Genomic DNA, 13,294 nt, shown 5'->3' with positions numbered 1-13,294 from the left:
GCTTCCCCCCAGCCACAACTTCCACTCTTCCATTATTTTAGCAACTTATAGTTTTTCAGATAAGATTTACTATGATCCGGGGGCACCTGGGTGGCTCAGTGGGTTAAGCCTCTGCCTTCGGCTCAGGTCCTGTCTCAGGGTCCTGGGATTGAGCCCCGCTTCGGGCTCTCTGCTCAGTGGGGAGCCTGCTTCCCCTCTCTCTCTCTGCCTACTTGTGATCTCTCTCCATCAAATAAATAAATAAAATATTATTTTAAAAAAAGATTTACTGTGATCAGTGCATTAGAGAGTTGAACAGATCTATTATGCACATTGAAGCCAGAGGAACAGTAAAATAAAACTAGTGAACATTTACATTTTTGGAAATATAATTAATGCATGCTTGAGAAATTCTGAAAGATAAACATTTAAATGTTAAAATACTTACTACCTTCCCCACAGGGACAGTGTTGGAAATTAATGAGATAACAAATGTAAAGCGCTTTGAGCTCTTTAGAAGAAAGGTGCCAGATGCATACAAATGATTATTAATTGTTAAAGCTATCACATGGTTTCTAATATATTACTTATGATAAAATACTGATTTTTTTAAAAGATGTTATTTATTTATTTGACAGAGAGAGATCACAAGTAGGCAGAGAGGCAGGCTGAGAGAGGCAGGGAAGCAGGCTCCCCACTGAGCAGAGAGCCCGATATGGGGCTCGATCCCAGGACACTGAGATCATGACCTGAGCCGAAGGCAGAGGCTTAACCCACTGAGCCACTCAGGCGCCCCAATACTTATTTTTATACCTGAAAAATAGGATGCTTGCAATTCTTAGAATTATATAGCTGAAATAATGCTCCAACTTTTCCCAGGTTACTCTCTGTCTTATTGGAAGTCCTTTCTTAACCCTTCCCCAGGTTCTTGGCTTTATACCCTTTTTCAAACAAACTATGGGGCATGACTTTCCAGCTTCCAAACTCTCCTGCCCCTTCCCATTGTCAGTCCTCCACAGAAGTCTTACAGATCCATCACATGGCAGAATTCTACTGACACCACATTCTCTTCTCCTGATTTCTTTGATTACATAATTGTGATGCCCCATGATACTGTCAGTTGTGCAGTTGATTTAGCTGGAAGCATAAGTGAAACTGTCCCTTAAGTAATGCTAGAATTTCTTACAAAAAAGTGCAAGTCCCTTGTGTGATCTGGGACAAGTGAATCTGAACTTTCTACTTTACACAACATGCTAGAATTTGTGGTAAAAGAGCAAAGCCCCAATTTCATTTGGTCTTGAGACATGCACTGAGATACCCCCCCCACTAAATCTTAGTGTCCTGTATGTAAAATGAGAACAGTAGTCATACGTAACCACAGTACAGCATACACTTAGCCCATAATAAGTGTTCATTAAAGGTAAATATAAGTAGATTACAGAAGATATAGGTAAGTAGATAGCAGTTTGTCATGAAATATTACCTACTTGGTTTCTTTAAAACAAAAGAGGGAATATGTAAAGGGACATTCTCTTATCAACAAATATTTCATTTTCCTAATTAGAGTAATAAAAGTTCAGTAATTCATCTCAATTAATTTTTGTTTATAATACTTTAAACATTGTACACATATATGTGATTTTTTTTCAAACTTACCTTAGTTTACCAGTAGCACAGCGTCTTTGCTACATATATGTGCTAAAAGATAATGGACTATGCTTCTTTTCAAATGTTCTGTAATTAAAACATTACACTAATTTAATCTGGTCCTCTGGCTTCTTCCACTTAATTACTTGAAGTGATTGTTTCATCATACCAAATTTTTTCCTTTCATTTTGAAGCTGTAGGTCTTTAGGTAGAAAACCTTACTTCCAATTGTTTTCCTAGTCAGACCTGAATCCGAATGTAAGGCCTCAATTTGCAAACAGGCATTCTGTGGTGTATGCTAATGGGAGATGGAAGGAAGGAAAGTGCATTGTTTGAGAAAACCAATCATGGTGGGTTTAAAGAAAAAAAAAAAAAGGTACAGGAGAGTGAACTCATTTTACAATTGCCAGCAGCTTGAGGCTCCAGTGTGCTAATCAAAATTCACATACAAAACTTCCCTGATAGATTTAACAGTTTTGTACTGTTAAGAGGGGTTCTCACCATGTGAAAGATGCACTGCTGTGCTGAACAAAACAGAGACAGTTTTCTTTTAAAGTCCAGAGCAGATGAGAGCCATAAGGAGACAGAGGGTTTCATTTACTCTCAGGACACGATTGTGCCAGTGAACTAATGAGTCTCTTGGACCTTATGTTGCTCTGGCTCCAATTGAGGCGAGATTCTAATGGGCATGTAGTACTTCCTATCCGTCAAGTGTCTGGACAGTGGGCCCCTCATATGGATTAGAATGATCTGGCAAGAAAAAGAGGTCATCGTTTTACCTAGCCCAGGCGGGAAACCTGGCTAATTAATGTATTTCCAACTATAGCAAAACAAAAGCTGATACACACAAAAATGCCGACTTTAGGCAGACGCTCTGAGCTTGTGGCTGAGGCACCGTTAAAAATTATTGGAATTCCATACATAAAACAGTATGCCTAGTTTCCCCAACACATTAAAATATTTTTAAAGACATAAAGGTTATTCTTGAAAACAACTATGCGATTTTGGTGTTGTGACTTGGATATTTCACCCTTCTGTAAAGCTGCCTGTTTCTGAAATGTTTTGAACAATTGAGAAGGGAATGCTAAGAGTTAGTGTCAGCGCTGCATAATTTCACCAACTTGCACTTTAAAAAGGTACTGTTGAATTATGATTGTACAAATCCTACTGCCGTATTAAATGGAGAATTAGAGATTACCAATGTATATTCGTGCTAGAGGGCTCGAGCGACGCTATATATTAAACTAAGAGCAGATACTGCCACCTAGATAAATTCTGATGCTCTGGTTAACTAGATGTTGGCTTAGCACCTTACTTTTTTGAGAAATGGTAACAACAAACAATAGTGGCTTGGAACAAGAAAAAACAATGAATGATAGAGGGTCACTTTAAAAATCCATGTAAATGTAATTTTCTTGGGGAAAAGAAGACCTGTTTTGCCAAATAGCAATGATTAAGACTTTATTCCATTTTTTTAAAATGCAGAAGATAAATTACTCTTAGAAATAGGAGGAGAAAACTTTATAAGGCATAAACAAAAGCTCCATAATCCTGAAGTTTATAAGGAAGTAGGTGCAGAAGTGATAACAGTAATAAGACTTGTAACTTTCTTGTTAGGTTATTTCTTCCTGAGCTCTGGAAGAAGAAGAGATTGTTTGATACTCTCAAGTAAAAGCACACACAGGTTTTAGTTTAGTAGGTAAAATAAGATCACTTAATAAATATTTTTTTTAAAAAAGAGCATTACATTATAATCTGTTTTGATACACCTCCTAGCACACAAAACAAACTAACTCCACTCCCCACTTTGATTCCTAACAGCAAAAAGAATGTTGCCTTTTTTTGACTCCAGATTGAATCCAAAAATCAGCAATATTCCAGGAGCATTCATTTATCAGGTTTAGAAAGGTTTTTGTCATCTTTGGACTGTTTTAGCTCTTCTTCAAATCTTATTTTGTTTTCCTCTGTTACTCCTAGAATGGCTTCAATGTCATCAATGGCCGTCTGTAAATGAACAATAAAAGTAATACTCATTAATTAAAGACCTCTTACAACTCTTCCTCCTCCCCCCTCCAATTATTTGCTCCTTTTTGGAGTTAAGTATAATTTAGACCAGTTAAACTCAAAGTGTGTTTTGCTAACTAAGACTCATCTACAAATTGCGTCATCAGTCGTGAAATAATTGAGAGTAAAAAAAATTGAGAGTAAGGATTTGGAAACCTTCATAGAAATTTTTATGGCTGCTAAATCAAATGAAAAAAATGGACTTCTATTTTATATGTCTTTAATTTTTTTCATTTCATTTTTCTAGTAAATCATGTTTGTTGTATTTTACAAAAGTACTGATCCATGGCAAGTTGGAAAAAACAAAACTTCACTATAGATAACTTGAGAAGCATTGGTCTAGTCATCCTAAAATGAGGACTAGTAGGCTGATGGGAGTATTTACTTCCATTGGTTTTTTTCCCATTGGGCAGAAAAATGGCACCTTTCCCTTTTATTTTATTTAGCTATTTTTTATTGAGGTACTATTCACATGCCTTAAAATTCACCCTTACAAACAGTTCAACTCAGTGGTTTTTCAGTGGGTTCACAAGAAACCATCATTATTATGTAATTCCAGAACATTTTCAGTGCCCCATATAGAAACTCTATGCCCATTAGCAGCCTTTCCTCATTTTCCCCTTCCCCTAGATCCTGACAACTACTAATCTACTCTCTGTCTCTATAGATTTGCCTACTGTGGACATTTCATATAAATGGAATCATACAATGTGTGGCCTTTTGTGCCTGGCCTTCTTCACTTAACATAATGTTTTCAAGGTTCATTTGTGTTATAGTGGATCAGAACTACATTTCTTTTTTATGCCTGAGTAATACTCCATGTTAACTATTATCTATTTTTACCTTGGCTGTTTACACTTTAGGTATCATGTCTAAGAAGGCATTGCTAGCTACAGGGTCATGAAGATTTATTTATATCTGTGTTTTCTTCTAAGAGTTTTATAGTTGTAGCTCTTACCTTTGGGTTTTTGATCCATTTTTATTTAGTTTTTATATATGCTGTGGAGTGGAGGTACAACTTCATTCATTTGTATGTGGATATCTGTTTTCTCCAGCACCATTTGTTTAAAAAACAACATTTTTCCCATCAGATTGCTTTAGCACTCTTGTCGAAAATCAATTGACTATAAATGTATGGGTTTATTTTGGATTCTCAGTTTTATTCCATTGATCTACTTCTATTCTTACGCCAGTACCACACTGTCTTGATTACCATAGTTTTGTTGTTTGTCTATTTTTTTTAAAGATTTTATTTATTTATTTGACAGACAGAGATCACAAGTAGGCAGAGAGGCAGGCAGAGAGAGAGGAAGGCAAGCAGGCTCCCTGCTGAGCAGAGAGCCCGACGCGGGGCTCGATCCCAGGACCCTGGGATCATGACCTGAGCTGAAGGCAGAGGCTTTAACCCACTGAGCCACCCAGGCACCCCGGTTTGTCTATTTTTTAAAAGATTTTATTTATTTATTTTAGAGATAACAAGGACAAGCGGGAGGGAGAGGGACAAGCAGACTCTGTGCCAGGTGTTGGGCCCAATGCCCGGCTCAATCCCATGACCCTGAGATCATGACCTGAGATGAAATCAAGGTCAGATGCTTAACTAACTGACTGAGCCACCTAGACACCCCACTGTAGTTAGGTTTTAAAGTTGAGAAGTGTAATTTCTCTTTGTTCATCTTTTTCAAAATTATTTTGACTATTCTGGATCCTTTGCATTTCCATAGGAATTTTAGGATCATCTTGTAAATTTCTGCAAATAAAGCCAGCCTAGATGCTGATAGGAATTGGTGTTGAATCCATAGATCTGTCTGAGGAGTATTATTGCCATCTTAACAATATTAAATCTTCCACTCAATTTGTTTAGATCTTCTTTCTTTTATGATGGACAGATCTTGTACTTCTTCTGTTAAATATATTCCTAAATATTTTTATTCTTTCTGATGCTATTATAAGTGGAATTTAAAAAAATTTTTTAGTTTAAATTTAAAATTAAAAAAATTATTTTTGGATCATTCATTATTAGTGTATAGAAATACAATCAATGTCTCTATATTGATCTTGGGTCTTGCAACTTTTCTCAACTCATTTATTAGCTCTAACAGGTTGTTTTTGGTTTCTTTAAGATTTCCTAAATACAGGATCATGTTATTTGTGAATAGAGATAGTTTTACTTCTTTCTTTCCAATCTGGATGCCTTTTATTTCTTTTTCTTGCTGAATTGCCCTGGCTAGAACCTCTAGTACAATGATGAATAGAAGTGGTGAAAGCAGACATCCTTGTCTTGCTCCTGGGGGGAAAGCTTTTAGTCTTGCCCCATTAACTATGATGTTAGCTGTGGGCTTTTGCTAATGCCCTTAATAGGTTGAGGAAGTTCCCTTCTATTCCTAGGTTGAGTGTTTTTAGGAAATAGTGTTATATTTTGTCAAGTGCTATATCTGCACCACCTTCCATTTTTTATTCAGTCTTTGTAAATGCTTCTTTACAAACTGAAGATACTTACTAGAATATCACTGGGGTGGTAGATAGAAAACATTACTAACAATGAATCTATTTTACTTTTCGCCTGTGATTTCCAGTTGAGTCCTTTGAGTTACTTGACCTGTTCAAACATGATGAAGGCCCACACTGGGAATCAGATGCAGATTTTGGTGATTAGTACACTATTCACAAAAACAGATGCAATGATCAACGGAACAGAACAGAAAACCCAGAAATGGACCCACAACTATATGGTCATCTAATCTTCAGCAAAGCAGGAAAAGAATATCCAATGGAAAAAAAGACAAATCTCTTCAACAAATGGTGTTGTGAATACTGGACAGCAACATGCAGAAGAATGAAACTGGACCACTTTTTTATATCATGCACAAAAATAAATTTAAAATGGATGAATGTGAGATAGGAAGCCATCAGAATCCTAGAAGAGAACACAGCAGCAACCTCTTCGACCTCAGCTATAGCAGTGTCCTACTAGACATCACCAGAGGCAAGGGGAAAAAAAGCAAAAATGAACTATTGGGACTCCATCAAGACAAAAGTCTTCTGTACAGTGAAGGAAATAATCAACAAAATTAAAAAAACAACCTATGGAATGGGAGAAGATAGTTGCAAATGGCATATCTGATAAAGGAGTAATATCCAAAATCTATAAAGAACTTATCAAACTCAACACCCCAAAAATAAATAATCCAGTTAAGAAATTGGCAGAAGACATGTACAGACATTTTTCCAGAGAAAACATTCAGATAGCTAACAGATACATGAAAACATGTTCAACACCACTCCTCATCAGAGAAATATAAATCAGAGCTATGATGAGATACCACCACACACCTGTCAGAATGGCTAAAATTAACAACACAGGAAACAACAGATGTTGGTGAGGATGGGGAACCCTCTAACACTGTTGATGGGAATGCAAACTGGTGCAGCCACCCTGGGAAACAATATGGAGGTTCCTCAGAAAGTTAAAAATAGAACTAGCCTATGATCCAGCAATTGTACTACTAGGTGTTTACCCAAAGGTTAAAGGTTTATGTGAAGGATACAAAAATACTGATTCAAAGGGGCACGTGCACCCTGATGTTTATAGCAGCATTATCTACAATAGCCCAACTGTGGATGGAGCCCAGATGTCCATCAACAGATGAATGGATAAAGAAGATGTGATATGTAAATATATACAACAGAATATTAATCAGCCATCAAAAAGAATAAAATCTTGCCATTTGTTGACATAGTTGGAACTAGAGTGTCTTATGCTAAGGCAAATAAATCAGTCAAAGAAAGGCAAATACCATGTGATTTCACTCACATGTGGAATTTAAGAAACAAGACAGATGAAGATGTGGGAAGGGGCACAAACAAGAGAGAGGGAGGGAGAAAGGGATGCAGACCGTAAGAGACTCTTAATGATAGAGAACAAACTGAGGGTCTGTGGAGGGAGGTGGGTGGGGTATGGGCTAGATGAGTGATAGGTATTAAGAAGGGCATTTGTTGGGCACCTGGGTGGCTCAGTGGGTGAAATCTTCTGTCTTCAGCTCAGGTCATTGTCTCAGGGTCCTGGGATTGAGTCCCGCATTGGGCTCTCTGCTAGCAGGGAGCCTGCTTCCCTCTTTCCCTCTGCCTGTCTCTCTGCCTACTTGTGATCTCTCTCTCTGTCAAATAAATAAATAAAATCTTTTAAAAAAAAGGGGCATTTGTTGTGTGATGGGCACTAGGTGTTGTATGTAAGTGATGTGGGCACTAGGTGTTGTATGTAAGTGATGAATCACTAAATTCTATACCTGAAACCAATTTTATACTATACGTTAACTAACTAGAATTTAAATAAAAAATTGAAATTAAAAAAAAATACCAAGTGTTCATCTCTGTTTGGCCTGTGTTTCAAAAACTCTTGTGTGGATCTTGCTCTTGTTTTCTTGCTTTTGTTCTTATTTCTACAGTTTGGAGACTTCTGATCAATTACACACAACTAGCTTTCATAGACCAACATCTTTAAAGGCCATTTGGAAGCTTCAAACAGTTTAGTGATGAAATTTCTGCCCCACATTGGAGAAACAGTGTGTGGGATACATGGCCCATGTATGCGCTGAGGGCTTTTTCTGTTTCTCTCCTCTCCACGTTATCTTTCCTGGGGTCTCAGAACTCCTCTGGCTCTAGAAACGTGGCCTCCCCAGGAATCCTCGGCCAGATACTGCGTTATCTGCAAATAAGTAGGTTACATTCAGGGTTTTTGGTGGTGACTGTCTCTGTGTTGGTTTCATTGTGACACTTCAGCGTCACCTCTGATCTCAGAGAGCCGTGTTGTCTTGTAAACTGGGTTTGGAAATGGCAGCAACTTAAAACAAGTCTACTATATTTCAAAGAAAAAATTTCAAACTATTAAATTTAACTAACAGGTTCAGTGGGAACCTTATAATATTGACCCTGTGCATTATAAGCTACGTACTGCTTCACAATAAAAAAAAAAAAATGGTTTAGCACTTGTTTACAATACAGCATGAGGTATTTTCAGTCCTTGTATAGAAATTAACCAGAATCGTTAGTTAATTAACACCTCACCTTAAAATTGGTCTCGCCTTGCATATTAGGTGCTGATATTTCTTGATGGATGATGAAGAGATTTCGAGCAAAGGTCATGAGGACCCCCTGGAGATCTTCACCGATTGTTCTGTTAATGATATCCAAACAAATGAGTTTACCAACGATTCCCCTCACATGCTTAAAAACAATCACCCTCTCATTTGTGCCTGTCTGGTGGTGGAATTTAATGAGTATTTTCAATCTCACAAGGTGGCAATCTTCAGGGAGGTATGAAAGATGAGGCTCCATTTTAACTTGTCAACAAAGAGGATTTGTGTAATAAATATTTTTTATTAATCAACTTAGCAGAATATAAGAATAGCTTCAGTCATTCCTAGCGAAAGGCTACCACTGAGCTAGGACGGTAGTATTAGCTCATTTAAAAAACTGTTGAGATCAGTGTATAAGAGAATTGTTGCTACGTATAATTCATACCTGACAATTTCCTTGCCTACAGAGATATCTGCACCTCAGTATCCCAGAGACTTTTGTCTGGGGCTTATTTTCTATTTCATGTATGCAAGCAATTCCTGCTATGTATGAGTCTGCCCCATCCGTGTTCCTAGGAGAATGTGTCCCATTCCCGAACAGCCAGCTTTATAAAGCCGAACACACACTTGAAGGTTTCAGAGACAACTTGCAAACCGTCCTGTAGAATTTCACTGTGGCCAGTGAACATTCCCAAACAAGACTGTTGGAAGTTGTAGCTTTGAAACGAAACTGCAAAGTATTGCTTCTAGTTATTTTGTGAACTTTCCGTATCAAAGGGGAAAAAATGGATTAAGTGAATGGATTGATTTTTAGGAATTGTTCTGTCTTGAGGGTGTGAAACTAAAGAGCTTCCCCTTAAGGCAACTTCAGAGAACTTTGGGTTACTTGCTTCCCAGTTGTTGCCTGTAAATAAGTCATTTTAGAGTGTAAGCCTTCAACACTCCCAATGGCTGCCTTCCAGCCTGACTGGGCTTTCCTGCAGGTCAGGCTGGGAGCAGAAAGCTTCCCAGGCCCCAGGCAGGAGACTATTTGTCCTGCCACTGGCAGTGTGACCTTGCGGGGAAAGCTACTGTAAGATCTCTGGGTCTTCACTTCTTTTTTTCTGAAATGAAGGAGTTGGACTGGATTAGTACTTCCATACTTTTGGAGTTGCAGTCCTCAAATCCAAAGACGGCCCACCCTTCTTATAGTTACCGAACATTAGCTTCTATTGCCTCTTTTAAGAGACTAATAGCCAAAGGCAACTTCAGAGTCAACAATTTTTAAAGTGATTTATTTTATTTATTTTTATCCTTTATTGCCACAGACTCAGTATGTTGGTATATATTAGACCCTGGTGCCTTTTTTTTTTTTTTTTAAGATTTTATTTATTTATTTATTTGACAGAGAGATAGAGCCAGAGCGTACAAGCAGGGGGAGTGGCAGAGGGAGAGGGAGCAGCAGGCTCCCAGCTGAGCAAGGATCCCAAGACCCTGGGAACATGACCTAAGCCAGAGGCAGATGCTTAACCGACTGAGCCACCCAGGTGCCCTGGACCCTGGTGCTTCTTAAAATAGCAGATTCCCAGGCTCTACCTCACATCAGCAAAATCAGATTCTTTGGGTTTGGGATCCAGGAATGTATAGTTTCACTTAGACCCTCAGATGATTCATATATATATATATATATATGTGTATATATATATACACATATATATATATATATATGATTGAGGCCCACATTTAAAAAAAAGTGTGTGTGTGTGTGTGTGTGTGTGTGTGTGTTGTGTGTATGATCCCGTATCCACACATGGATTCATGCCTCTATTGTCATCTCTCCTTAGCCTCCCGGGGTCCATGGTCCCCAGGTTGTGAACCAAGCAGCTGGATGGATTCTAAGTCCTCTTCCCTATTAACTCATTTCTAGAATTTCCTTCATTTTTCCTTCCTTGAAATTTCTTCTCGAATTCTGCTATTGCCAGAAATTTACTAGTATAAACAGAGTCCGTATGAAGTTATCCTGGCAAAGCCAGACCGCAGAATTCTTGTCTGTAAGGTCGTCACTCTTCCTAAAGAGGTGGGGGACTGACATCTCCCCCTGAGGTGAACCGATTGTAAGGAAGCCAAACAGAGCCCAGCTAGCTCAGGAAAAGCCTCTTCTTAAAGCTCCAAAGAGAAAATCGACACAAACAACACAAAGAAGGAAAGTTTGTATTTGTTCATCTTTCTCTCTTTCGATATGAATTCTAGAAAACAAAGACTCTCCCCTGGTCATTGTCTACTAACTCATCTGTTCTCAACCTCCGTGTCCACATGTCCGAGCCACTCCTGATGTGCTAACTGTAAATCCACTCATCTATCGCACAGTCGAGGAAGTACAGCTACATGCAAATGAGAATTTTGGGGATAATCTTGAATCCTACCTAATACTCAGAAGAAGTAAATTAACAAACTTGGGACAAACGTGCGTAGGTAGTGATGCCCTTCACAGTAGAGAGAGAACCTCTTCCATAATAGGGTTCCCCATGCAAGGTGGCCATACGGTGTTGGAAAAGCACCCTAGAGTCAGGGTCCAGAGACACAAGCTGCTGTGTGACACTGGTAAACCACATCCCTGCTTGAAAACCCAGTTTCCTTTCTACACTATGAGAGTCAGTTAATCCCCAGGGTCCTTCCTAGCTCCAGCATTCCCTGGTTCTGTGACTGCAGGAAGGGATGAGAAAGATGAGATAGGAAATAGCAGACAAGGCTCTAGACTCTTCAGGAGGCCCATGTCAATCAACGGTGCTCTTTTCTACAGGATAGGTGAGTAGCTGTACCATCTAGAAGGTACAATATTAGGACTATTGCCACCACCAAAGCTAGGCTTCAGGTAAAGGCATTCCTGCTTGAAATCTCAGGAGCAGGTGTAGGGATAGTTGGACGAGCTCCTCTTCATCACCGGCCTAATTATTCATTCTGTAGGCTTCAGCATCAAACCAACTTTGCTGCTCGATCAGTTTGATGAGTGGGGAGTTCCTTTTTCATATAAGTCTTTTCTGTCTCCTGAATTCCCTGATGCTGTCCTCTTGCCTGGTTCCTCTGTGCCCAGGTACCCTCCTGGATAAGTCTTCCTGTAGCCCATACTGTGGGAACCCTTCCCTGCTAACACTTTCCCCATCTCATCCTGTCAGTTAGTTACAGGACACAAGTTCTGCCTCTGCGTGTCAGCCTCTGGTGGGTTTTGCCACCTGCTGGTAGGCTTTCCTCATGCCATCCTCTCGCTGGCCTGGGTCTGTAAAAGCAGCCTCCTCTTTGAGCTCTTATGGTCGTGCTCTCCCCAACTAACTCTCTGGATATCCTTTCACTCTTTGCAGTTGACCTTTCCTGATGCTGTGAGCTGGTTGCTCCTTGGGATGATCTCCTGGCACGTGAACTCCTTCGGTGTGTGATTTCCCCGGCTGCTCTTCTCCCAACACCTGAAGGGTCCTGTCCCTCCCAGCCTCATTCCAAGTGCATGACGGTTTGTGTCATTCCAATCCTGGCCCAGCTTGTTCTTTGCAGTTTACTTTTCATGCCAGCCAGTACCTGGTAAGGTAGGGCTCATGTCTCTGTGTTCTGATTTCTAGTTCTTGTACTTAACTAACCCATCTGTCTGAATTCCTAAACTTAGACATGTACTTGGACCTGGAACTTTACCTGCTTAATTAGACTCATAATTCTGGAAAATACAAAGTTCTTATCCTCCAGCTTGTCAACTTTAAATCTATTGACTGCCTGGTTCTCCCACTCCTGGTAACTGCCTGGTGGCCTGTGTCCTGCCACAGCCCTGGGCATATTTACTCATTTACTTATTTATGGACTGTCCATGCGGCACCCCATCAGCTTCATGAGAGCAGGGACTTGTCTTTTGGTTCACTGCTATATGCCTAACGCTTAGAACTGTGCCTGGCATGGTTGATAAAATGCTTTTGAATTTTCTGGTAGTAAAGGTATGGCAGGGAGGGAGCTGATGGATAGAACACTGGGAAGCAAAGGGTAACTCCTTCCCTGCACATGCACAGAGGTGTTCCTGGCCCTATTCTCCTCCCAGAGGTACATATCCAGGCAGAGAAGATGCATGTATACTTTTGGGGGTGTTCTGTCTCATTCTTGTTGCTCTCCGGGCAGTATAAAAAAAGAGTGGGAAAGAGAGGCTAAAATAACAATGAAGGGACTCTTCTGACATGACCCAGTACATTTTACATGCTTATGGGACCTTGGGGAAAGGTGGGAACTGAAGGGGATGACTCAACCAGCCAGGTCTCCACCCAAGTGAAGAGAAGCATTGAAGACTGTAAACACTAGATTAAGCTATTAGCCACGTTCTGGCTACAAATGAGGAGCAAACCAAAACATTAGCATGAGTTCAAAGGGATGGAGGAGGCCAAGTTCAAAGGGATGGCTGCTGTAATGGACAGTGCTGTAATAAAACAAAGGACCATACTTTGGAGAAGGGAGTTGAGACCTGTCCTGTGCACATCTTTGCCCATTTCAGTGTGCAGCTCTTGGGACCAGTTTCTAGGGGACTGAGC

The 13,294-nt window shown here is 39.7% G+C and overlaps 1 protein-coding gene across 3 annotated transcripts in view; it reads right to left on the bottom strand.

Annotated features, from left to right (window-relative positions):
* Positions 1-1,374: 1,374 nt before the first annotated feature.
* The window catches only part of LOC308345857 (IQ domain-containing protein H-like), a gene marked incomplete at both ends in the record, with an annotated part of 94,075 nt that continues 82,155 nt past the window's right edge, over positions 1,375-13,294 (bottom strand). For 2 of the 3 annotated variants that reach the window (XM_080808408.1, XM_080808409.1), the window contains 2 exons: positions 3,514-3,630; positions 8,752-8,860. In XM_080808408.1, coding sequence (XP_080664534.1) covers positions 3,514-3,630; positions 8,752-8,860 — 226 coding nt within the window. Of the gene's footprint in view, positions 3,631-8,751; positions 8,861-13,294 lie in introns of all 3 variants that reach the window. The other variant, XM_080808407.1, reaches the window with a different exon arrangement.

Source organism: Martes martes (assembly GCF_963455335.1).
Source record: "Martes martes genome assembly, chromosome: 7".
NCBI lineage: Eukaryota > Metazoa > Chordata > Mammalia > Carnivora > Mustelidae > Martes > Martes martes.
This window is presented reverse-complemented; position numbering and strand designations above follow the sequence as displayed.